Source organism: Rhagoletis zephyria, unplaced genomic scaffold (genome assembly GCF_001687245.7).
Source record: "Rhagoletis zephyria isolate East Lansing unplaced genomic scaffold, Rhagoletis_zephyria_1.1 Rzeph_scaffold_00593, whole genome shotgun sequence".
NCBI classification, from domain to species: Eukaryota; Metazoa; Arthropoda; class Insecta; order Diptera; family Tephritidae; genus Rhagoletis; species Rhagoletis zephyria.
This window is the reverse complement of record NW_016157677.1, coordinates 142,441-168,082: the sequence shown is the minus strand read 5'-3', so window position 1 is coordinate 168,082 and position 25,642 is coordinate 142,441. Positions and strand designations below refer to the sequence as shown.

General features: G+C 35.8%; 3 protein-coding genes across 3 annotated transcripts in view; 1 reads left to right on the top strand and 2 right to left on the bottom strand.

Moving 5' to 3' along the window:
• Positions 1–637: 637 nt before the first annotated feature.
• The window catches only part of LOC108360606 (sister chromatid cohesion protein DCC1), a 40,103-nt gene continuing 15,098 nt past the window's right edge, over positions 638–25,642 (bottom strand). The window contains exon 4 of the mRNA XM_017612964.1: positions 638–986. Coding sequence (XP_017468453.1) covers positions 827–986 — 160 coding nt within the window. The 3' untranslated portion in view covers positions 638–826. The remainder of the gene's footprint in view (positions 987–25,642) is intronic.
• Agps (alkyldihydroxyacetonephosphate synthase) lies at positions 13,614–17,442 on the bottom strand. The gene is made up of 5 exons (XM_017612963.1): positions 16,625–17,442; positions 16,465–16,551; positions 14,877–16,065; positions 14,682–14,786; positions 13,614–14,574 (listed from the first exon to the last, which is right to left on the bottom strand). The coding sequence occupies exons 1-5, from the start codon at positions 16,828–16,830 to the stop codon at positions 14,152–14,154; spliced, it is 2,010 nt and encodes a 669-aa protein (XP_017468452.1). The 5' UTR covers positions 16,831–17,442; the 3' UTR covers positions 13,614–14,151.
• On the top strand, positions 23,354–25,328 carry Dpit47 (DNA polymerase interacting tpr containing protein of 47kD). Its single transcript, XM_017612967.1, has 6 exons — positions 23,354–23,584; positions 23,637–23,926; positions 23,984–24,176; positions 24,240–24,523; positions 24,600–24,764; positions 24,832–25,328. The coding sequence occupies exons 1-6, from the start codon at positions 23,432–23,434 to the stop codon at positions 24,935–24,937; spliced, it is 1,191 nt and encodes a 396-aa protein (XP_017468456.1). The 5' UTR covers positions 23,354–23,431; the 3' UTR covers positions 24,938–25,328.

Here is a 25,642-nt window from a genome sequence, read left to right as displayed (position 1 = left end):
GACTACGGTGTCTGAGCCACTTCTACATGTAATTCCGACTTTGCGCTCACTTTGAGATACCTGCGATATCCGCCGACAGCTCATCAATGACTGAAGCAACGAACGCGCCCCCTCGCTAAGGTAAACAAAACTCTCGACCAGTGATGGAAAAGTAGGTACAATTGTACTTTTTTCGGTCTTATTTAAAGCTTGGTATCCAGCTGGCAAGAAAAGTATAGACTTTTCATAAAAAAAAAACGCTTAAGAAATGGCGAAGAAATTTTCTGGTGTCAAATTTCTGTAAGGCAGTATGCAGTTTTTAAGATATTTGCTACGCTTTTCTAAAGTTTTTGTGAAAAAAGAGCACAGGGCAACCCATGTTTGCATTATTCTTGAGGAAAGAGTGGGACAGCACGCTATGAAATATCCGATATCAAAATTTCTTGGACACTTCTATTCACACACACACGAAATAATTGGCAATTTTTTCTTGGACGTTTTCTTAAAAGCTAGATACAAAGCTTTAATTTGAAAGTATATTCGGTACAAACACTCGATTTTAGGTACGTTCAAATAACTCTACAGAAAGTCGTTCCTTTTTTCTTGCAGATAATTGATTACGCTGAACTGGTGCAGTTTATTATATACGTACCACATCAAAGCTGGAACCGACGATAAAACCTTGTTCTCAAATCCGCTTTTCAATGACAGATAGACAACGAATATTTCGTTTTAAAGCGTTCACCTTTTTTTAAAACATGGTTTTGCCTCTATTCGCTCGAATATACACGTATTACTTCCAACGTCCAACGTTTAATGTGAGTCCAAATGTTATCGAAAGGTTCTCCTACGTATGATTTGATTCAATGAGACCGCAGATGTTCGCAATAGGGCTATAGTTGAATGCGCTGTATGGCATCGGCATCAAAGTTCGGATCACTTTTACGTGCTGTTCAACTGAGTTTCGCTCCATGACTAAGTTTGTCAAGATCTGTAGTACGAATTGTCTGAAAAAAAATAAGAAATAAAACATTAGCATATTACAAATAATTGGTGTCAAATATCTGCATAATCCTTGTATCACCCTATACAAAAAATCTTATTTATTCTTAAGCTACTGTTATCTACTTGAAGCTACATTTTTTCCCCCCAAATTAGGTACCTACAATTTTATATTTTTCCATCCCTGTTCTCAACCGTATTTTGTGCACATTTGTGTTGCTTCTTGTATATATGTATTTATGTATACCTTGCAGTAAATCGAACTAGTTCAAAACTGTCGCTAAGCAGGCGTAAAGGTGACGATACTGCTTCTAGACATTTTTTTTTTTAATGACGATGTCCCGCCAATCGGCAATTGCCACGCTCTGCAGAAACTTATAACTAAAGCCATCCAGGGACGATAAATTTACAAGATGGATAGGCCAGACCCCTCGCTTAGAAATCCGTAGTTTCGCTGCTCGAATCTTGGAAGATTCACATACCACGATAGTCGTATAAACAAGAAATTATAAACATTGAAGACAGTGCAGTCTTGCGCTGCATCTATTTTGTGGTAGTTCGGTCACAGTCAAGAAAGGAGTAGTCTCTAAATTTTGCTGTATGGTAAACGCACGCAGCAGCTGAGACGGTTGTTTTTTGCTTGACTGTTGGTGGCGGTGGTGGTGGTGGTGAAGGTGACTGCTTAACATTTTCTTGCTCCTATTTTTGTTTTTTTGTTGGGCTGCAAAGATTTTTAACTTAAATGCGCTTACACTACAACCGGAATTTAATATATAAATAACTTGTGCTGCGAGTCTTGTAATTCGCATTTTATTTGTCTATTCTCTTTCTCTCTCAAAAAAACTAAAATGTTGCTGGAAGCATGGTTTTTGCAACATGTTGCCAGAGCAATCATGTTTTTCTCAATATTTGAGGCCAGCATAGGAATAGGAGATGAGATGGTCGCAAAATTACTTACCCTTAGCGAAGCGAGACATACCCACAGCAAAAAGACGGCTATCCTATAACCACGTCGACAACGAGAGAAATGTAGAAATCCAGAGGAGACCGGAGTTATGCGGCTCCGCAGTTCGCCAGACCCTATCTCAGTGCAACCAAATTTTTCCTAGGCTAAACTAGTTATACCTAGATCCGATAAATCCATCCAACGAGGAATGGTGTGATTATGGCAACTTAACGTAACTTACGGCTCTCACTTAAAAATTCTGTTAAATATATGTTGCTTATAATTGAACAGCTGAAACTTAACGTAACTTAAGGCTTTTCGACTGATGAGGGTTATTTTTTGAGCGCAGTCGAAGGAGTTCTGCGCAAAAACACTGTGGCGCCAATATAGTTTAGCCTAGTCAAAAGTAGGTTGTCCTAAGGTAGGGTTTGGCCGGCAACATATACATAAGTTAAAGGTTAGTCAATTGTGTACCCTCTTCTCTGCCTCGTCTCTGCCAAAGCGTATTTTCCTTCAAATTCAAAAGGAAATTATTAAAATATTTGAAAGGAATAAATTCCTTAAACTCTTACATATGTGGATCTATAGCTCCTTGAGATCAAAAGCTCCATCCAATGTTATTCATACTAAGAATAGGCAGATAGAAAAAAATATGATCGTCCATAGTGATCATGACGATTCTGGCCTTCTAAAACTAATGGTTTATTTGTATGCGTTTGACTATGTTTGTTTCATTAAAAGCCTGCGGTCCATCATATGCACTTAAGATCTATGTAAATTTGTCAAGAAAGGGTTCTGCTGCCTAACTTGTCCGAAGATAGAGCAGTATCTTCCGACTAACATTCTCCGAGTTGCATATGTTAGTTGTATAAGAATCAACATCAGATTGAAGTATTTACACCGGAGTAAGTGGCGTTTTCACTTGGTCTGGTCTTGCATATCTTAGAGAGCTACGTATTAGGATAGTATTTAACGGAAAGTACGCCTAAAAGCAAAGCATTGTACAAATAATCCAGCAGGTTCTGCAATTCACTTCCGAGTGAATTTGAGTCAAGCTCGCTTCCTGCCCGGATATTTAGTTTCCGTTGTTGGTGTTTCCGACAGGGTAAGAGTATGATGTATTGTGGAACGATTTTCCGTTATCCCTTGTCAAATTTGGTTTGGAGACAAACCGGTTTCGGCGTTGCGCCATCTTTAGGCCCAGTTTTTCAGTGCATGGCTGTGGTGTGTGTGTGTAAACTTAGCTTAACTGCTCGAGCTAGCTGGTTTAAACTAAGATTAACCAATCAATGGCCATGCAGCTTTTCAATATAAATGTAGTTTACGTAATCTAGGTTTAAAGTGGCACTAAAAAACTGGCCCTTAGTGTAATTTTTCATTGAGAATGACCCTTATCTAACTGATCAGAAAGTCTCTACTTTACTAACTTCTGCGCGCTGATCACGAATAGCTTGGAAAAATTCTGGGCCAAATTGCCAGAATTCTAAGCATCGCTGCAGATATCGTCATCAGCTGCTGCTAGCAATCCAGGTAAGCGCGAGAGGCAGTCAGGTATGCGGTAAAAAAAAAAAAATTTTTTCGAGTTGCGCCACAGAACGACGGACGCCTGCAGTGAGAAGGTCATCACCGGCTGCGTGCAGACGCCGTTCATCTATTGACCAAGGCATTCAGAAAAGATATCAAAAATACAAGTCAGACATAAAACAAAACAAGAAAAACAAAATGGGAGGCGTTGTCGGTACGTGTCGGGGCATAAGGTGCCTTACGTGCGCATTTAACTAACCGCTGTGTGTGCGCGCCCTTTCATGCGTAATTTTTTGTTTTCAATTTATTTCTTTTTCATTTTTTATTTTTTGTGGCAGCTGTGCAAGTAGATGCTAATATGCTGTGTAATGCAATACACTAAGTATAGCAGCCGAACGTGCGGACTGAAACGCTAAGGGTGCAATTAAAGGTGCGCAGACGTTTTGTTTTCATTTGCTTTTATCTCCTCGTTTTTTTTTTTGTTCAATACAATTTCTGTCTTAAAATTCTTGCAATGCACACAAACAATTTGGTACTCGTACAAGACGCATGCGCGACAGTTCTGCTCAGCAATTTAAATTTACAACCAAATAAAACACTCAATTCGCCTTTCGCTGCCGCAGGTGGCGGCTGTTGTATGCAACAACATTTTGTTTTCTGAAATTGCTTTCCAGTTTTTTTTTTGAATCAATGGCTGGTAAGTGCTTGTATGTTGTTGTTTATCAGATTGTCTGTGTGTGTGTGTGTATTTGCTTAGCGCAAAGTGAAAGGATGCAAGGCATACAATTTCCAGTTGATAAGAATGCATCAGCATTTTGGAGAGGCGCAGTCAATCTCTGTATTGGTTTGGTTTATTTGGTTTACATATTTTTATTTGTATTTTGTGTTTGTGTGTGTTTGCTCATTATTTTGCCCCTAAGGTGACGTGCAGGAACTCGCGCCAAGTAAAGTCAAGTGAACTACTTAAGTTCATAAATCAGAAGAGTTATCAGTGTTATTCTCCTACGGCCAGTTCTTTAGTTGCTCTATTTACGCTCTTTTGGTGGTCCACGCTGTTAAACGATTATTGTAAGCCAGGCTTTGTTTGGCCCAGCAAAGGGAAATATTTGCGTACGTGATGAAGAACAAGAAGAAGGATTACGTGATGTGGAGTTGTAGATGTAAAACGAAATTAGTTAAGAAAAAATAGAACAGACTATTCTTAGAACTAAACACTGGTGGCAACAAAAATTTGCCTACGATAGATAATGTATTGTATGTACATATGTAGATAATCTAATTTGGACAATTTCAATTTCAACTTTATGACCGTAATTTTAATAATATATTTTACTTTAAGAACGCAAGGTTATTCGAGTTCAGAATATTTCATATCTTTTGAAAAAAATTCATAATAAAAAATAGTCTAAAATTAAGTTTGAAGGATATGAATATTTCGACGGGTGAGTGGAAGATCGACCTATCTCAGAAAAAATTTCAAGAACGCCCTACTTCAGAATTTGGTTGAAGAACTCCTTATTTCAGAATTTTATTGTAAAACGCCCTATCTCAGAATTTGGTTCAAAAACGAATTCTAAAATAGGGCGTTCTTCAAACAAATTCTGAAAGAGTGCGCTCTGGAAAAGTTTACTGAGATAGGGCGTAGGGATAGGGAAAATGACTGCAGACTCAAATACAAATACAAACGAATACCGAGTATGAATATGAAACCGAACACGAATACAACAACGACAATGAAAGCGGATAGAAATAACAATACGAATACGACTACGAATAAGAAAACGAGAACGAACTAAATACAAGTACGGATATAAATACGAATATAAATATAAATATAAATATAAATATAAATATAAATATAAATATAAATATAAATATAAATATAAATATAAATATAAATATAAATATAAATATAAATATAAATATAAATATAAATATAAATATAAATATAAATATAAATATAAATATAAATATAAATATAAATATAAATATAAATATAAATATAAATATAAATATAAATATAAATATAAATATAAATATAAATATAAATATAAATATAAATATAAATATAAATATAAATATAAATATAAATATAAATATAAATATAAATATAAATATAAATATAAATATAAATATAAATATAAATATAAATATAAATATAAATATAAATATAAATATAAATATAAATATAAATATAAATATAAATATAAATATAAATATAAATATAAATATAAATATAAATATAAATATAAATATAAATATAAATATAAATATAAATATAAATATAAATATAAATATAAATATAAATATAAATATAAATATAAATATAAATATAAATATAAATATAAATATAAATATAAATATAAATATAAATATAAATATAAATATAAATATAAATATAAATATAAATATAAATATAAATATAAATATAAATATAAATATAAATATAAATATAAATATAAATATAAATATAAATATAATACGAATATGTATATGAATACGAGTGAGATTACGAACATGAATACCAACACGAATACTAATAAGAGTACGAACATGAAAATTAATATGCATACGCATACGCACACCAATACGATAGGTAAAACGTACATAAATAAGATTACCGAAGAAATACGATTATGAACACGAATGCGAATTTGAATACGAATACGATTATGAGTACGAGTAGAATTAGGCAAACGAATGTGATACGAATGAATATGCCGACTATTACTAATACGAAAAGCATTATGAATACGAATAATATAAAGAAAAGGAATACGAATTGAAATACGAATAGTGTAGCAAAAGAGGAGGAGGTTATCAGTTCGTCGGAATTTTTTTTTATGTATGTTACCGCATAACTTTGGACCACGTCAACCGATTTCGATAATTCTTTTTGCATCGGAAAGGTAGTGTCCCAGAGGTGGTCCCATACTAATGTGGTTTAGATCCGATCTTTGGATTATGAAATATATATATATATATATATTTTTTTTTTTATATGAAAATTGAAGTCGGTTTTGTTTTTGCTAAAAATTACTTTTTATTGTCTATCAACAAAAAGTCCCTACATGCGACATGGGTAATCAATCAGTGCGAATTCCTGTGTAATATTTACTGCTATTGAGAATAATTTTTCCAAAAAAGGCCTTTAAAAAATTATATTCAGTTTACCTACATATATTTCTTTCTATGTACAGCCACAGTTATAGTAATTTGGTGGCATATTATTACCCTTATTTTACTTGAGGCTTCGAAACACTGCCAACGAAATTACCTATTCAGCCGAATCAAATTAAGAGCTCACGATTTCTACGTCAAGTTCGATAAGTAACATAATTTACATACACACATGCATATGCAGATATGTACCTACATGGATACATATGTACGTAAAAGATTCCCCTGCTATTTATTAGCCAGCAGATATTTTCTAAGAGCTTCGCAAGCTTAGCGCACCAGAGGCCAAATCCGAGTGCAAGCCAGGTTCTCTGTAACAATGCAAGCATATGTGAATACAGGTAACGATATGGACATGCAGATGCACATCCATACAAAGGCATATGCACATACATACATAGATATGCATGTCTACTTTTTCAGAACAGCTATCCAAAGTCACCAGCCAAGCAGCTACGCCCACAACAATTTGTGTGGCGGCGGCGGCTTCGACAACTTCAACGGCTGTGGTGGCAGCTTCTCCAACAACGCTGGCATGCGCGTTTGTAACAACGACACGAATTGGCAATTTGTTAAAATTTTATTGCAGAAAATGTGAAAAAGCGAAGCAACTAAAGCTTAGCAACAGACTAAGAAACTGAAGTAAAGAAACATTTGAGAGAAGATTTTTTAAAGCGCTTAACAGCTAACCGCCAACACGCCACTAAGCCAGTCATTTAGTGAAAAGCTACTGCTGTTGTTGTTGTTGTTTTGGTTTTTGACTATTGCTGAAACAGGAAGCTAAAAGAATTTCGCACATTGCTCCACGCAACTCGGCGATGATACTGGTATAGGAGTATGTGTATATAAAGGGTGGTGCATAGTGATTTCTTTAAAAAAAAATGTAAAAAATCTTTTTTTCCGGTTTGTTCGAAAGAGCAAATATTCGCATTATTTATGGAGCCCGATATCATTTATGAGGCTGCCTCGACTGGCTTTGCAGTAGCGCCTCCTGTTGGCGTGCCAAAGATTGTCGAATTCCTTGTCTGCTACTTCCGGCCACTAACAATCGTTTATTATGCCTCCTTAGCGCTCACCGTTGACCAAAATGGCCTTTCCAGCAGCATTTTCAAAGAAAAATGGGCCAATGATGCCACTACTTCGAAGTCCGCACCAAGCTGCCACTTTCTGAGAATGCATTGGCGGCAGTTTTGCTTGTTAACACAGCCGCCGAGATACGTATGTATGTATGGTTTAAGCGTAAAGCGATTTTCATTTTGTTCTGTCAAAAAAAAAATAATAATTTCCAGCGGGAAAGAGCTGTCACTATCAGAATAACATATGATTAAAAAAAACACTATATGGACCACCCTGTATATGTAGCGCTTGAATGTGTGTATGGGCAATTAACCCGCCGCGTGAGTGTAGGTCAAATTGCCGGCACTCGAGATGCACGCAGTCACACTCTATACTAGGGCATTCAATCCCGGGATTCCCAGATCCCGGACACTTTTCCATCCCGATTCCGAGATTTTTACTGATTTATTTGCACAATCAGGCAAGTTAGATTAGAGTCCGAGTGAAAGTGAAGTTGAAAACGATAAAATAAATTTACGTGCTCTTGACATGAAAAACGAGAAATAGAGAATACCAAAATTTGGTTTCAATGTCAACGTGAGTCATTACACTCGGATGTGAATTTCAGAATCTGCCTGAATGACTTTCTTTGCTAAATAATTTTTTTGAAAGAACTGTGTACGAACGAAATTTCTGGTTGCAATTGAAAACACAAGAAACTTTTACAGCATGGCAGAGTTGTTCTTCATTTTACTTTGCTGGCGTGGTTATAATTTCTGCAAATATGAGTAAGTGTTTTTTTTTTATTGAGGTGCACTATGCTCTGCATAAGACCAAATGTGGCGAGAATGAATTTGTGTAGTTGAATTTTTTGATTTCTGAGAACGGTGAACCTACTGCAAAATGCAAAAATTTTGGTAAAGCTGAAATACCGAAAAATACCGGTGTCGCGGGATAAAATCTTCTCTCATCCCGAAATCCGGGTTTATTAAAATGCTTCAGGATTGAATGCGCTACTCTATACATAAACGTAAGCACATCTGGCAATACATTCGCATTCATGCACAGCACAAGAGATGGTTGAGCGTTCGGCCGCGACATGCGAATTGTTTCTTTATTATTATTATCTGCACTAACTAACCATTATTTGTGCACATTTTTGTTTTTGAATGGCTTATAGTTTTGTGTTATCTTTTTTTTAACATTTCGGTAGTCATTATAATTGCCAAGCAGTAGCAGCAGAAGTTTATAAATGAAATGCGGCAGCAGCCTCTCGTTGAGTATCTTCGGTTGTATCAGCGTCTTGTTGGCCGACGTTGTTGCTGCTGTTACTTACCAAAGTCGTTAACCAAGTTAACATACCGTTACTGCTTCGTTAGACTTAAGCTGATATTGCCTTTACCACTGCTTCTTCTACCTCTTCTGCTTATCGCCCCCAATAAACCAATACAATACCGCTGCTGTGTATTCTGAAGCCTTTGTCAAATTCATTGCACTTCCTCTTTGGTGTTACTCCTTGTATGCGACAAATGCAACATGTTGCACGCAGCACAGCAAATGAATAATGAATGCGCATATGTATGCTCATAAACAAGAATTCCATACGCAATGAATTAGAAGTGTTCGGGGACCCAATATTGGTTACGATAGGTTAAACTTTAGTGGTATGTTTTCCCAACCCATATATGTAAATTAGAGTGCTCCAAAAACAATAAAATCGGAATTTTAATGCCGCCACCCCCTAGGATTATTCTGAATCGAAAAAAAGAGACCCCTATTTTTTTATTTTGAAATCAAAAAATAATTAGGCAGTGCTCACAGCGCTCAAAGTTTTCCACATAAATATTTTATATGGGGAAAAACAACTTTTGGTAGAAATATTATGAAATTCTTGAAAAGCAATATTTTTCGATCGAAAAACTGTGGTCTCTTCAGGAGATATCCAATATTAATCTCCAATTGTTTATTTAGCCATTTTTTTTAATAGTAAAGATTTTTTATTGGTCCCCCATTGCATTTCCTGGGGATTTTGGAGGACCTATAAAATATGGTTCAAACATTTTATGCAGGTCCTTTAAGCTTAAACCCTTCTATCGCCAGATCGGATTTTTAGCTTTTCTTGTGCCGCGTTTCAAAAAAAGAATCCCCATCATTCAAGCTCCGGCTACGTTGCCTGCAGTATTTTTCCGAAAAACTCCTTTAAGAAACAGTTTACAGTTTTTTCAACTCTCTGCATCCTAAAATGACTTCTACCAAGCTTAAACTAAGTTCACACGGGAAAACAGAAAAGAAACGAGATTAAAAAAATATATACATATATATTTTTTTTAAAACTGAAGTTTTTAGTTTCTTTTCAAATCCGCCTAGCTCACGTAAATGCCAATATTTTTCGGAAATGTATTGGCGGAAGTCTTTATATAATGAATTTTATCCGATTATAATTCCGGCAACCAACCTACAAATCAGACTAAATGCAAGAATGATAAAATCCAGAGAGGATTTTTGAGAATAATTTTTGCGTGAGGTCACACTGGTGCAGTTGCGAGAGAGAAATGTCAAAACGCAAGCAACAATGCAAGAAGAAAAAAAATGTTGTAAGAAAAACGTAAACAAGTCAAATTCACTAAAGTCGAAACAACGGCCCGAGACGGGCGCCACCTTTACTCGCTACATCATCGCCCAGCGCATTCGCCAGAATGTTTGCAGAGCCTCATTCTTTTTCCTGTCTGCTATTTATATGTGTATGTATGAAGGTTCCAATCTCTTCGCAACACACATTTTGAAAGCATTTTCATCTTAATGCCACTTTAAATCGTCAAACAAGCCGATTTCATTATCACTCCATTCGCATGAATGTCAATGCAGCAACAACACATTTGCAACATTTTATTAAATAAATCATCATCATCAACAACACCCGACCGACAACACTTGGCGTCGACAACATTCATTCATTAGCCTATCCACACGCCAATCTGATGCTGACGTTAACGCTGACGCTGACTCTGACTCTGACTCGTATGCACCTCTCGATTGCATTTGCAACACAGTGACACATTCGCGTGCAGCTACTCACAACAGCACTGGAGCTGTTATCGCACGCGCATCATAGCCATGTAAATACATATGTATCAGCGGTAAGCTAAATTTATAAATTTCTTACTCCTAGTTAGTGGAAGTTGTATCTATGATGCGAAGCGCATGCTCCAGCGCTTCATTCCTGCATTGACATTTCAGATTATACGCCGCCGTAGCATAGCGTTAACGCGGTGTTGTGCGCTAACGAAGTTGACAACTTGACATATGAACGCTAGGCATGAAAATGTTGTCGATATACGCGCATAAGTATTTCAGTTAAATTCTTGACTTTTGTTTCTACTTTGTTGAATTCGTTGGTGTGCTGCGCCACCTTCCGCCAGTTGCGCAACCGCAGAACGCTAACGCGTTACAACAATGTTGCAGCTGCAAGTTTCTGCCACGTAGTATGTAGATTTCTATGAATTTGAAATAACTTGCGCGCTAGCAACAAAAATCAGAGCAGATACATACACAATCCACAAAAGTTGCATGTACATATGTACATAAGGGTGGCCGAAAGACAGCAAAGTCGAAATAAAATATAAATATTTTGAAATCAAAATATATTTAGTGGTTGCTCAAAGCGCCCAAAGTTGTCCGTGTATTTTTCTTATATGTACATACATATATTTAATATTAAAAATCGATATACATATAAACAATTGGGTATCATTATTGGAATTCCCGAAACAGAATTTTCCGATCGACAAATATTGCTTTTTAAGAATTCTATACAACTTCTACGAAAAAATGTTTTTCCCTTATAAAATATGTACTAGCTTCTTTTGCGACCTCCAAATATTTTTTTGATTTCGAAATAAAAAGAAAACAGGGTTAAATTTCTTCGATATAGATCAATCCTAGTAGGAGAGAGCATTCAAATTTTAACTAGTTTTCACTTTTCTTTTTACCACCCTAATGTGCATATGAGTTTGCACTAACCACTTTATGCATAAATATGTCAACGATAAAAAATACTTAGCAATAAATTCTTTCAACTGATCAACGCTGATTGATGTGACGTTTAGTTGCTGCGGTGGCGGTGGCGGTTGCATTGACAGTGGCGTTGGTGGCTGGTTTGTGCGGGCGCTATGTGGCTTTTAGACTCACGTGCATATACACATAAATAAGTACATATGTACAAATAAGAAACTTTCCAACCACAAATGTAGTCAGTCGTTTGTAGTTTGCCAAGTTATTCACTCGTGTTTTCAGTTGCTTTGAAGCTTGACTTGTGCTCAATGTCGAATGGTTTGTGGGGCCCTCTGGCAGCCTCTGTTTGGTTACGAATGACCCAAATTGTTGTTGTTAGCTAAGGAGTTCATCTACTTATGGAATAGTGTGGCTCAAAACCCGCTACAGTCGTTCTGACATGCGCATGGATTTTATCGTTTCGAGCTTGAATATAACCCGTCTGGTCCGGTGGAATACTGGGATGACTCCCGATAAGCCTAGGAGCGACTCAATATCTATCAGATATTTACTGGCATGATTTCTACGACCTATTTCGTCTACTTCGTTCTAAGTACTAGTCCCTGACGACTGAATTGGCACAGCCCTTGTGCGCAAAACTCAATATAAATCTCTGGCAAGCCTGAGATAAAAAACGGGCATCTGTAGGCGCGTATCACAGCATTTCTGTTGACATTGAAATAGATTGGCTTACAAATAGATAAAGGCATCGTGGCGGTCTTTTTGCTTGCTCCACGAAGTAGACTATGGGCGTACATAGCGCCGAGTTTCGACAAGTTTTTTACGAAAGTTTTTCGATTTTTTTTAATATTGCACAAATTTTGGAGCTTCGATTTATACGTTTTCTATTAAAAAATAAACAGGTTTTTATAAAAAAAAAAATAACTAAAATTAAATAATAAAAAAACTAAGTCAAAACATGTCAATATGTGGGGCGTATAATTGTGAAACACACTTGATTAAGCTTTGGGTTTCAGAAGTGGTTAAAAAATGTTCAAAAAAATCTATGATATTTAGCATGATAAAAACATTACAAGGTAAAATCATTGAGAGGCAGTCTGACGTTTGCCAACAATATAATTTTAAAATTCGTGCTCAGGCTCACACACACATTCTCATGTTTAATCTCAAACAACAACAATTGTGAACAATTTCATTTTTTTATTTTCAATTTTATATGATTTTAAAATGTTTGCAAACGTAAGAAAAAAATCATGGCCGACGAATTGAGAGAATGGTTTTACCGTCTAATGTTTTTATCATGATATTTAGTGATAAGTTTTAATATGTTGCCAAACATTTTATAAACGTAAAATTTTTAAACAAACATACATATGTATGTTCGAACCTAATTTTGAATATCTTTTGGAGGAGTGAATTTATGGAGAAATCATAAAGGCGGTGTCACACGATTGGGAATTTGCCCAAAATTTGGTGCAATTGTATCCCAATCATGTGCATGCACAAATATTTTTCCATATACCAACCACGAAAATCAATTTGTTGAAACTTTTCAATAGAAGTTGGCTGTATTGTACCAACCGTCTGACTACAAAAAAAAAATCGTTCCAATTTTTTTAGTTTGTACCAATAACCCAATATAAAATATGTACAAATCTGTACAGGTGTACCAATCATGTGACACTGCCTTAAGAAATTGTTTTACAGCCTTCAATTTCCTACAACTCCAAATTACGATACGTTGACTTAGAAACGAGTTGTAAAATTTCAGAGTTGAAAAAAATGTTGTCCTCGATTCATATGGGAAATAGGAATTCGCGATAACGACCTCTAAATCGTAAAATTAAGGGCTGTGCTTTTGGCAGGTAATTTTTTCACTGTCCCGAGAATATAAAATAAAAGGGATTTCGAAAATATAGTCAATTTTTTTTAACCAGTCTAATGTTTATTTCAGTCCTGTGGTGGTAGTATTTCCATAAGTGCTTTATGGAAACCGTGGTGCGTGAATAACGGAAGTTTTATTCGTCATAAATCTTTTATGTTTTTTTAACGGTTTAGAAAGTACTCTGGCTAAGGTTTAATTTTTTTCTTTATTGTTTTCAATACATATAAAATTTCAAAAAAGATTCAAACCTTACAAAAAGCAAAAACCTACATAATGGTTTGGATCATTATAATAACGAAATATTTTTTGTTAAACAATTTAATTCTTATCCAATATTAACAGAACAAATAACTTCTAAGTTATACATACATATGTATCTATACTAAACCGCTCGTAATACTATTGTGTACAGAAAATATGGCAAGTGATAAAAAAAAAATTCCAAGTAAAAAAATTAAGTTCTTGTTACATAACAACAAACATAACCTTGCGCTATTACAAAAGTAAAAAAGGACACACTTTCAATCAATTCCGCTACATTCGCTTAAGCCAATTTCAAACTAATGCATTAAAGTTTCGCCTTGACCAATGAATTCGGCGCAACGGTGGTATCTTGTGGCGCCACTGCTTCGCCACTCCTTTGGCTTTCCTCTTGCCATTTTTGCTCGGTTAGCAGATTGCCCGCAGCGAAAATATTCTTGGGATCCAACTGCCTTTTTGCCGCCAAATATAGCGCACTGCCCGTACTTGACACGGTTTTTTCATACCATTTGCTGCGTATTTTACCAACGCCATGATGATGCGAGAGCGAACCGCCCGATGCGAGTATCTCATCGCGAGCACTCGTTTCGATCGCCTCGAATGTTGCGACAGGATCGGCGATGCCAGTGTGCTTGAAGCCGAAATAGAAGTAAACGCACGCGCCCACATCGTACGTTTGTGTGACGCGACAGGATATAAGGAAGTCCCTAATGCCGCGAGAGTGACATTCCTGGCAAAGAGAGAAAGCTTAAATTTCAAATGAAAGGCGATGGAAATTAAGTATGAGCGAAAAACAACGCGATTCGCTATACTTTTCTGCCGACTCCCGCTACTCACAACTTCCACACGCCGCTTCACATTTCGACATAGCGCGCTGCAGCGATCCCAGGGCACAGATGTCTCAAAGGATTCGGCAACAATTTGTTGATTTAGTGCGAAATCCTGTTAACAAAACAAATGAGTAGCATTCAAATTCGTAAACATCTATTGTGTTTTCTTTTCGCTATTGTTCCTGCTTCTTTCATTACTCACCCTTATGTACGCAATAACAAAAGTCAGTATGTAGCCACGTTCGCCGTTCTGACCACCTGCCGGAAATCCTTTGAACTGCTTTGCAATTTCGTAAATGAGCGCCTCCTGCCGTCGCACATCCTCCGCTTCGCCCTCAAACAGCAATGTGGCCGCACACATCTTCGTCAAGTCCAGTCCCTTCCACACCGTAACATACGCTTTCTTCAAAGCATCGAAAAAATTGGCGAGCCAACCTTTGACTGGCTTCAGCGTTTGTCCCAAAATGAACTGTTCGTTGTCCATTAACCGCACCGACGCCGGTTGACAACGTCGACGCGCTACTTCGCGCATAAATTGCACGCCGCTATCGAAATCGGGAAAGGCCAGCGATCCGTAGCGCTTAACCGGTGGCAGTGGCCGCACCTTCAGCACCACCTCGGTGACTACACCAAGTGTGCCCTCAGAGCCCATAACGATGTGGTTGAAGTCTGGGCCGCACGATACGCGCGGTGCCATACATTCGCGCTCCAGCACACCGCCAGTAGCGGTAACCATGCGCATGCGCACCACCAATTCCTCTATATTCCCATAGACGTTCTTCTTCATACCCGAAGCGCGCGTAGCCACCCAGCCGCCAAGCGTCGAGAACTCATAACTGTCCGGTTCATGGCCGACAGTCAAGCCGATTTTGCGCAGTTCGCGCTCCAAGTCTTGCCCCACAATACCCGCCTCAAAGCATACAGTCAAGTTAGCTTTATTCAGCCACAGCATCCGATTCATTTGCGAAGTATCCAACGCGCAGATCATGCGTGTCTCCGACTGCGGGCAAGTTATGGAACCAGAGACCGAAGTTCCGCCGCCGTAGGGTATAACAACGACATTGTGGTTATGCGCCAGCGCGACCAGCTGCACGACATCCTCATGGCTGCGCGGCCAGACGACAATGTCGGGTATGCGTTTGAACTCATTGTGCCAAAGGAGGTAGATATCGTGCAGCGTCTGGCCGTGACAACGTATCAGCCGATCTTCGCCAGAGCGCGAGCACGCGAGCTTGGTCGCTTCCAGGTCACGCAAGAAGGACGCATTTACGGTGGGTGCCGGGAATTCGGTAGGCATTTTTGGGTATGCAGTTTTGTTGCTGACGCGCAAGTTGAATTTACTGTGAACCCAGTCGGTGAAGTAGGGTAGGGTGCAACCTTCCAGCGGGTACCTGTGGAGCAAAGTAGAGGGTTTTTAGTTTTGTTTTTTGATGCTTTAGGTGTTGTGGCGGCCTTAAATTTAATTGACGTTTGTTTATATGTATGTATGAATTCAGCAAAAATAAAGCAGGAGTAAGCGCGCTTTTGAGCACATCGTTCTATGATTCACTGTCAGTGCTATATTCTACACACAAAGCTTGCCAAGTGACGTCACAGGAAGTGTCCAATATTGCCGCCAAACTCGCGCCGGCAATTGCAGCCACTAAACGCTGGCTAATACTGGTTTCAACTCCCTGCTACAGCAGGAACATTATATACATACAAACATACATACATACACGCACGTAATTAGATTAAAAGCAGGCATACGTAAATGTATGTATGTAGACTACTTGATACTCAATACGCACTTGTCACCCTTGAAGCCAATGACGCCATTATCCGCGTAGAACTGCGAGTCTTTGTAGCCCCAGCCATACCATTTCAGCACATCCTGCCTGCAGCGACCGGGAAAGAAAAATATGTTTGCTATTAAAAACGTCTCTAGTATGAAAAGCACACAACACTCACCGCTTCTGCGGAAACACGCCCTGTACTGGCTGCGAGAAGCGCTGATCCAGCAGCGGCACAGTGGCGGTGGGCGTATCGAACGGCTTCCTGCTATTGCTGACGGCTTTGCTGCTACAATTGTTGTTTTTGCTTTCGCTTTCACTGTTGCTCCCCCGGCTGGATACTGCCAACAACGGGCGGATGGCGCACTCGCTTTTCGTATTCATTGCAAGCGCTTTCGAAGTTTAGATTTTTTTCTAAATTTTTTTTTTTTTAAGTGTACCGCCTCAAATATTTTGAATTTGTCTGCGTTGAAATGCAATTCACTTTGTTTTAATAGCAAATTTATGATGTAGTATATTTTTAACTTGCGCCACCGCCACGAATTTCGCTCACTTGTGTACACATGCGAATGCTTACGCACAAAAAATCGATTTTTTTCAATTTGTTGCAAAGTAGTCTGAACGGTTGCGTTTTGCCCCAATTTGCGTTTGCTTTTATGAATTACACTACTTTATATAAATTAATTGGTGTATATTTTATTTTTTAAACTTATGTTTTTCTTTATAATTTAGTATACATATTTTGTTTTATTAAATATATATTTTTTTAAGTTTGCCAGCCATTCAGTTAATCATCTGTTAAGCACACACGTTGTCGCCTGCCATTCAACTAACTAAACTCTAGTAGTGAGTAAAATGACAAGGGTGTGCGGTATTTTCATACGGTCGCAAAGCGTCGAAGGGAGGCATTTCCCCCATATGAGCGTCTTGAGCGCTTCCAAGTATTACCGGCGCATTGCCAGCGCTCAGTCAATAAGCGCATAAGTTGAGTGACATTACTTTGGTGGCGCTAGAAATGCAAGTGGCGCAAAGCGAAGTGCGTGAGAGTGCGATATGATTTTAAATTTTACTCTAATTTGTTTATTTTTTCGCATAAAAATATGTACATTAGGGTGGTCAAAAAGAAACTAAAGTTGGAGTTTTAATATCCTCATCCATAAGGATTTTTCTATACCAAAAAAATTATAGACACCCTTGGTTTTGCATTTTGAAATAAAAATAATAATTTGGATGTCGCTCAAAACGCTCAAAGTTTTCCATGTATTTTATATGGAAAAAATAAAAATTTTCGTAGAAATGGTACAGAATTCTTGAAAATCAATATTTTTTATCAGAAAGCACTGTTTGTCTTCTGGAGACTTCAAATAATAATACCCAATTGTTTATTTAACACTAGCGATTTTATATGGTTCTCCCCATTGCATTTTTGGGGTTTTTGGGGGACGTATAAAAAATAGTTGCTATAAAAAATGGTTAAATAAACAATTGGGTATCATTATATTAAGTCTCTTGAAGAGAACCAGGGTTTTCAGATCGAAAAGTATTGATGTTCAAAAATTCTATACCGTTTCTACGAAAAGTTGTTTTTCTCCCATATAAAGCTTTGAACGGCATCCAAAAATTTTTTGGTTCCAAAATAAAAAACACAGGGATATAGTTTTCCGATATAGAACAATCCTAGTGGGCGAGAGTTTTAATATTCCGACTTTAGGTTTTTTTTGTGGACCACCCTAATGTACGTAGTTATCTGCATGCGTAATATGAGTGTACTAATTCTTAATTTTATTGCTACAGAACAAATTGTCTCTATAAATTCTCGTGCATATTTATTGTATGCATTTGAGTATGTTTGGGGTGAATTCCCACTATCTTTCCCTATGATTTACATATTTTATAAATTGGCATTTTGTTTTCTAAATACTGCAACTACAAATATTTCCAATAATAAAGCTGACAATTTTTTGCCGAATACGTAGAGCTGGGAGGTTTTGTTTTTGCGTTAACTTTTAAGGCCAGTTTCACTCTTTTAAGGTTTCTTGTCGAATATTCTTCGAGGACTGCTCGGTTTCGACGTTTTCTTTTTTTAATCATGTATTTAAAATCATTTAAAAATATTTATGTATGTATTGTACATAGACCGAGATCCTTACGCAAATTCACCATAGTGTGTTCTGGGCGATGCCCAATTCTTCAGAACGCCGTGGAATTAATTGATTGAAGATATTATACACAAATGTGTGAAGATGTTTATTTACAAATCAAAGAAATCTAAACCCAACCAAAATTGCTAAATATCGAAGTAATTTAAAGATGCATTTTTAAATAAAAATAATAATAAAAAATCCATGCAAGAATCATATATAATCAAATCAGAAAAATAAATTATCAGTTTATGAAACCCATAAAAATGCTATAAAATTTATGACAAAAATTCTACTCAAAGCGCTATCGACACGCTTTTCGAAATGTGCAACTTTTTGCTCAAATGCTCAATTTGGTCAGAATGAGTGAAGTGCACAATATTCTTTGACATGCGCAAAAAAGCATAGGGTCATTCACGATATGAATAAATATGCAAAAGAAATATACACACTGAAAAAAGTGTAAGCTAAGCTGAATGTTAAGAAGGAAGAAAAATGGAGTACACTGAGCTGAATGATAATAAAGGGTTTCAAAGGTATTCTTTCCTCGATGAAACACTCAATTTTGGCAAATAGGTATGTGTTCATGAGAAAATGCATGAGAAAATGACCCTACATGTTGAGCTAGAATATTTTCATCGTTAAAATATTTTCCCCACAATTTATCATAAAGGCATTTTGACACGATTTTTTCGTTCTTCGTGTTGTCGTATTCAATTATAAATTCATACATAATGAGGCGCCCACGTAAATAGCACACATTTATGTTTTACAATATTCACAATGTTTTACGTGATACATTTTTTTCGTAAATTGTTAATAAAAATATACTACATAGATACTATAACATAAACCATATAAAACAAAGTTTAAGACTTGGGCACAATTCAGGAAAATTCAAAAAATGTCATTGGCAATTTTCAACTTTTAATTCAGAATTTCTAGAAACTTATTGGCTATGCAGTTTTGTAGCCTATTAAATTTTATACAATAATATACAGATTTGAAATTTCTGCAAAATCCCGTTGATTTTTGATCATTTTTTTATTGACGGTGTTGTGCACTTTCTTCCATATAAACAAAATGTTCGAGCATACTTTATGTAGGCGACAATCTGTTATTATTAAATGACAAAGCGTACTCGGTGTGCTTTCCCATGTGAATAACCCCATTTTACTACACGCATATTCATAGCCGGAGAGAAATATATGACGCATAGCGTTCTATGCAAATATGTATGTATGTAAGTATATGAACCAGCGAAATACATATGTATGTATGGAAAGGTATATTTATAATTTTTCTTTTACTAAACAAATGACAGCAGAATAGATACATATATACGCTTCTGATAGCGCTCCTGACATACATACTTCATGGCAGTCCGCTCATTCTTACAATTAACGCGCTTAAAGAGAGTTCTGCGGAAGGGTGAAAAAATTCAAAATGAGACCCAGTGAAACTGTTTGCCTGCCAAGTTATAGTTATTAAATGTGCGTAAAATTTAAAATCAAATACATAAATGAAGCACTGCATTGAATGAGTTTAAAATAATAAAACATAATCAGAATTTGTACTCGGTTACGCTCATATCCGATAATGAGTCAACAACGAAGATAACGATTACTACTTATCACAGAGCGATTAGTTTTAGGAATTACAGATTATATGAGCCAAACGACGTTTGTAGATAATTACACATACATACACTAAGCGGCACAAGTGTGCGTACAGTGGTAGTTTTTTTTTAATATTTACAATGTTTTATTTTATTATTTTTCATTATTAACCGACTTCAAAAAAAAGAAAAGTAAAGTTATAAATTCGTCGGAATATTTTTTTATGTGCATATGTTACCGCATAACTTTGGACCACGTCAAACCGATTTCGATAATTCTTTTTCTATCGGAAAGGTATGTCTCCGAGGTGGTTCTTTAACAAATTAACAGTAATCCTACATTTGTATATGAGAATTGAAGTCGGTTGAGCTGTTTGCTTAAAAATTACTTGTTTTTTTTTAATATGCCGTATAAATTTAAAAATTTAGGAAAATTCTACAAATTTTGAAAAATACTCAACACTAAAATTTCAAAGTTTTTAACCACAGTTAAAAAATAAATTATATTTATTAAAAATTAACGTGAATTCTTAGCCGATTCTAACATACGCTTTATTATTATACTAAAATTTAATTAGCAAACTCGAAATTTGACGATGTACATATACATATATATTAAAAACTTGTATAATTTTACTTAATTTTGGTCAAAGTTTGGAAATTTGATTTACATACATATGTATGTATGTATGTATATGTTTCTTGTCATACTATCAGCCATGTTTAAAAAAAAAATTAAGGAAAACATTTAACATGCAAAACATTGTTATATTTAAAAAATATATATATTATATCACTGTACCCATACTTCTGCTGCTGAGTGTATGTATGTATATTTCGTTTTTAATAAAATCGGGAATCGCGGGATGCGTGGTGTGGCAGCACAATTTCGGCCAAGTGTTCAACACACACTATCTTTTTGATAAAGTATTTCGTTAACTTTTCTTATCACATATTTCACTTTCACTAGCATGCTTTAAAAACACTTAGATAAGGTACTAAACAGAAATAATAACAGCGGTAGCCATAATTTGTCTGTTATTAAATAATTAAATGGCGGCACTGTGTGAACAACCTCTTGTCTGCAGGACAGCTGTCACAGTCACACCGCGAATGGCTATTTTATATGCATACATATGTATGTACATAAATAAGTATGTATTATAGTGGATCAGTTCAGTTGCGCTTGTTATTTTTATTCCTTTTCAAAATAGGTCACTTAAAGTTAACTAAATTTGTTATTTGTATCCTTTGTTTATAAAAAAAAATAATTTACTGGCATAAAGCTGCACTTCGTTAATGTTTTTTTTTTAGTAATATGATAAGTGTTCAATTGTAACACAATTCAGTTTTTCAGTTTTAAAAGTAAAGCAGCACACCTTTTCACACTGTACCCCAGAGGAAGTCAATCCCTTAATGAATTGCGCGATTTTCGCATTGTATATTGCGACTGACACCTAACAGCCTATCTACAACTTTATCAGTTTAAACGTCGATGGTTTTTTTGTAATACCTTTTTTTTGCAACGCACAAACTTAAAGCATTATATCACACATAGCTTTAAAATGTGTTTGTTTGTTTTAGATTTTATTCAGCCTTTTTAAAAAGTGTAGGGTATTATGTGCATCTCAGTTAAATATTTACTCGGATTTATTTTATCCGTGCTAACATACTTACTATTCATAGTAAATTGCACTATGCAAATGTGTACACATGTCTGTATGTATGTATGGCTATTTTGCAAATGTCCACAGCTGAGTTGGACGGGCAGCACAATAAGCAAGTTAGTGCAAAAAATATGTATGTAGTAGCAAAAGTTCATGGAGAATAAAAAAAAGGTGTATGTTTTTGCAAAGCTGCACACTCATCCACAAAATTCAGCGGAACTTTTAGAGAAACACTGTTTATAATTATTAAATATTTGATGGAAATAGGCTTAAATCTCCAGTCAATTGTGCAAAATATGCCAGTACAGCTTACACGTGTGAGCTAACAGACAAGCATACAAACAAGGAAATAAGTACATATGTATGTATTTGGTATGAAGAAAAAAGGAAGAATTTTCAGTCATGACGTATTTATTAACAAAGTGCGAATTATGTATTTGTATGTCTACACACAACTTCCGCGAACAATGAAACAACTTTCAATTTCAAATATTGTATTTTTTTAATTACATACACACATATGTATGTATTTATGTATGCACTAATGTCAACGCGCTCGTTAGCATATTTATGCACCTACGTTAGTTTGCACAACACTTTAAACTGCATAGCTAGTTTGCTAACTTCATCTCTAATAAAAAGAAACGAGCGTGGTATAACCCATTCATGCTCTTGGTTTTTGCTATGGCATTGTTTATTCATTAAAAAAAAAAGTAGCAAAAAGGCCCAGATTTTATTTTTTAACGCATTGTTTATTTGGCCCTTTTATTTTTTGGCGAAGTATTTGCAAATTCGTGCGCTTGCGGAATTATTTACGGTACAAACAGAGAAAACAGTCTTACGCGCATGCCAGTTCACATACATATCGCTACCTTAATATAGAAAGACCCTAACTCATATGGTCGCTGAAATACAAAAAACCATAATTAAGTAAAAATTTAGAATTCCCTTTTGATTGCATTCTAAGGCCCCACATCATTTTAAGCAATAAAAAATTTAAGTCAGTTACGGTTTTTTTTTGTATTTGAGCGACTATATGAGTTAGGGCCTTTCTATATTAAAGAATTTTTATGCACGAACATATCGAGCCCTTACGCACATTTCTTTATAACAAAAAAAAAACTTAGATATAGAAAGTTTTTTTTTAATTACTGAGATCGACATCTCTTCGATACTGCCACCCCTAAAAATGGAGTAACCACATTAGAAAGATTTTCTTCCGCTGATTTTGAATTGGTTAATGGCACTTCTCTAGAAATTTGTGTTACTTACTAAAATATATATATTTGCACACATATGCATCTGTATAAAATATTCTTCTCTCATACGTACGTATGAATGTATGTAAATACGCGCAAATGTACCGTAAAATTTAAATGCGACGAATGGTGCCTTTTGTACGCTTCCATTTTTTCCTGTTTGTATCAATGCAGCTCTGCGACCCAGCTGTGGCGCTCACTAAACACAGCACCGGAAAACACATGTTGACTTCTTGCACGATTTGTTTACATCTTTTTTCGGTGCACACGCGAATTGTTTTCAATTAAAATCTGTAAATTATGACCGACGAGCAAATGGCAATGAATAAGAAATGGACAGACGAGGAGCGTTTGGCGTTGGCCGCTAAACTAGATGAAGATCTGGATGCATTCATTGATGGTTTGGAAAGGAAACGCTACGAAGAAGGTTGGCCAGAGGATCGCTGGCAGGAAGTATTTGAATTAATTTGTTTATAAAGAAAACTATTTAAAAATTTTCTCTTAGGAAATGGAAAAGCATCCGTTCTTCATGAAGAAAGCACCACAGCCCGGCGACGAAGTGCATCCAATGTTTGAAGGTCTGCAGAAGTTAAAATATGATCCAGAGGAGAATACAGCTGAAGAGCTTGCTCTCAATTACAAAGAGGACGGCAACTTTTACATGAAACATAAAAAGTTCCGCACAGCAATATATAGCTTTACAGAGGCTTTAAAAGCCAAATGTGATAAGCCAGAGGTGAAATCTGTGTTGTATAATAATCGTTCAGCTGCACACTTCTTTCTCAAGAACTATCGGTAGGAAAAGATCCGTATATAAATTCATATAAGAATCTCAATATTTTAACAAAATAGATCAGCGCTTGGTGACGCTCAACGCGCTCTGGAATATAATCCGGAGTATGCAAAAGCACGCTGGCGTGCTGCTCAATGTGCTTTTTATTTGAACAAATTCGAGTTATGTTCAGAATTATGCGATGAAATACTAGAACGCGACGGTAGCAACGTAGAAGCTAAAGAACTGTTAAAGAAAAATAAAACAAAAAAGGTTGCCTAGCGTCCATGACACCTTCTAAGCATACACTGTAAAGTTAATTTTATTAATTTGCAGCTGGAAATTGAACGTGATCAACGCAAAGAATCTGCAGAATCGAAAAAGCGCATGGTACGCACTCAACAACTAATTGATGCTTTGACGAAGCGCGGCATAAAATTTGATGACCAAAAGAAAAATATGTCTATTACAGAGGAGTTGCTACGTCCAAAGTTTCTTCCTTTGGAAGACCATCCAGTGCATTTGGATGATGATAAAGACACTCTGGTATGGCCAGCAGCCTTTTCTTACCCAGAATTTTTATTTAGCGATTTTCAACAAGAGCTGCAAGAGAATGTAACGTAAGTTAATGTACACATAAACACTTGATTGAACGCACACAAATACTCGAATAACGAAATACATATATTTTTTCAGCATGGAGGATTGCATAAACGCCTTATTATTAGAGCCATTGTCATGTGATAAATCTAATAGCTACCGCCCTGGCAACATAAATGTCTACTATGAAAATCGGAAAGTGGGCTGCGTGCATAAAGTTGACTTAAGTAATACCATTAGAGATATTTTAAATGAAAAGGGGTATGTTAAGCCTTCGTTAAACCATTTATTTGAATTTACTAATTTTGTTTTTTTTCAAACTTTGTAGTTTCTTTGTTACCGGTGGCTCGCTTTTATTCTATATTGTACCGAAAAATTCACGTGTCGAACAAGAATTCATTCATCAGAAGAGGAGACCGTTAACATACGCGTAAATTTATTTATTACGGTTAAAAATTATGAGTAGATTTTATAAAAATAAGAATGAAATTATTAAGACACAAGAAAAAAAAACGTTTATATGGAACCCCTAAGTTGCTTACTCTCTTGCATGAAACAATTTTGGTTTTTTCAGTGCTAGTGCATGTTTTATTCTAAATAACAATTTTGTTCGTAAAACTTTGATTATTGGCTTACAGGTGCAATCTATTATATTCCACATAGTTATTACCCATTTACACTATTTATGTGTATAAAAATAATTTTCGAATCGCACACGTAGCAGAAATAGGAAGGATTTTTGCCTTTTCAACTACATTTTTGTATGACCATTTTTGTTTTATTCTAAACAAACTTCTACTTTACAGAGCATTATCGGTAAAAAAATAAAGCGAAAATGCTACTTAATGATCACTATGACTTCAATAATATGGATTATATATATATCCTAGAGGTTCAGAGATTGCTTAATAACAGGTAAAAACAATATCAAAAGTTCATCCAATTTTGTATATACATATGTACGTATACTTTGGTTTTTAAGAGTAACTTAAAAGTTAATAATTTATTGAGATTCGTTTAAAGAATAAAAAATATATACTTTAGTGGATTTGCTAAATTTTGTTTGTGCAGAACTGGTGTGTAAATAAACTAGCTTAATTTTAATACCACAAAAAAAAATACAGTAATGAGTTTTCAAA

What these genes read in the sequence shown, in the direction of transcription:
- Agps (XM_017612963.1), bottom strand. Translation starts at nt 16,830, where the DNA reads ATGAATACGAAAAGCGAGTGCGCCATCCGCCCGTTGTTGGCAGTATCC. An exon ending in GGCGTGTTTCCGCAGAAGCG is followed by an intron (nt 16,552 to 16,624) that starts GTGAGTGTTGTG and finishes CGGTCGCTGCAG; the next exon opens with GCAGGATGTGCTGAAATGGT. An exon ending in ATTGGCTTCAAGGGTGACAA is followed by an intron (nt 16,066 to 16,464) that starts GTGCGTATTGAG and finishes TTTGCTCCACAG; the next exon opens with GTACCCGCTGGAAGGTTGCA.
- Dpit47 (XM_017612967.1), top strand. Translation starts at nt 23,432, where the DNA reads ATGACCGACGAGCAAATGGCAATGAATAAGAAATGGACAGACGAGGAG. An exon ending in TTCTTTCTCAAGAACTATCG is followed by an intron (nt 23,927 to 23,983) that starts GTAGGAAAAGAT and finishes TTAACAAAATAG; the next exon opens with ATCAGCGCTTGGTGACGCTC. An exon ending in AGAAAAATAAAACAAAAAAG is followed by an intron (nt 24,177 to 24,239) that starts GTTGCCTAGCGT and finishes ATTAATTTGCAG; the next exon opens with CTGGAAATTGAACGTGATCA.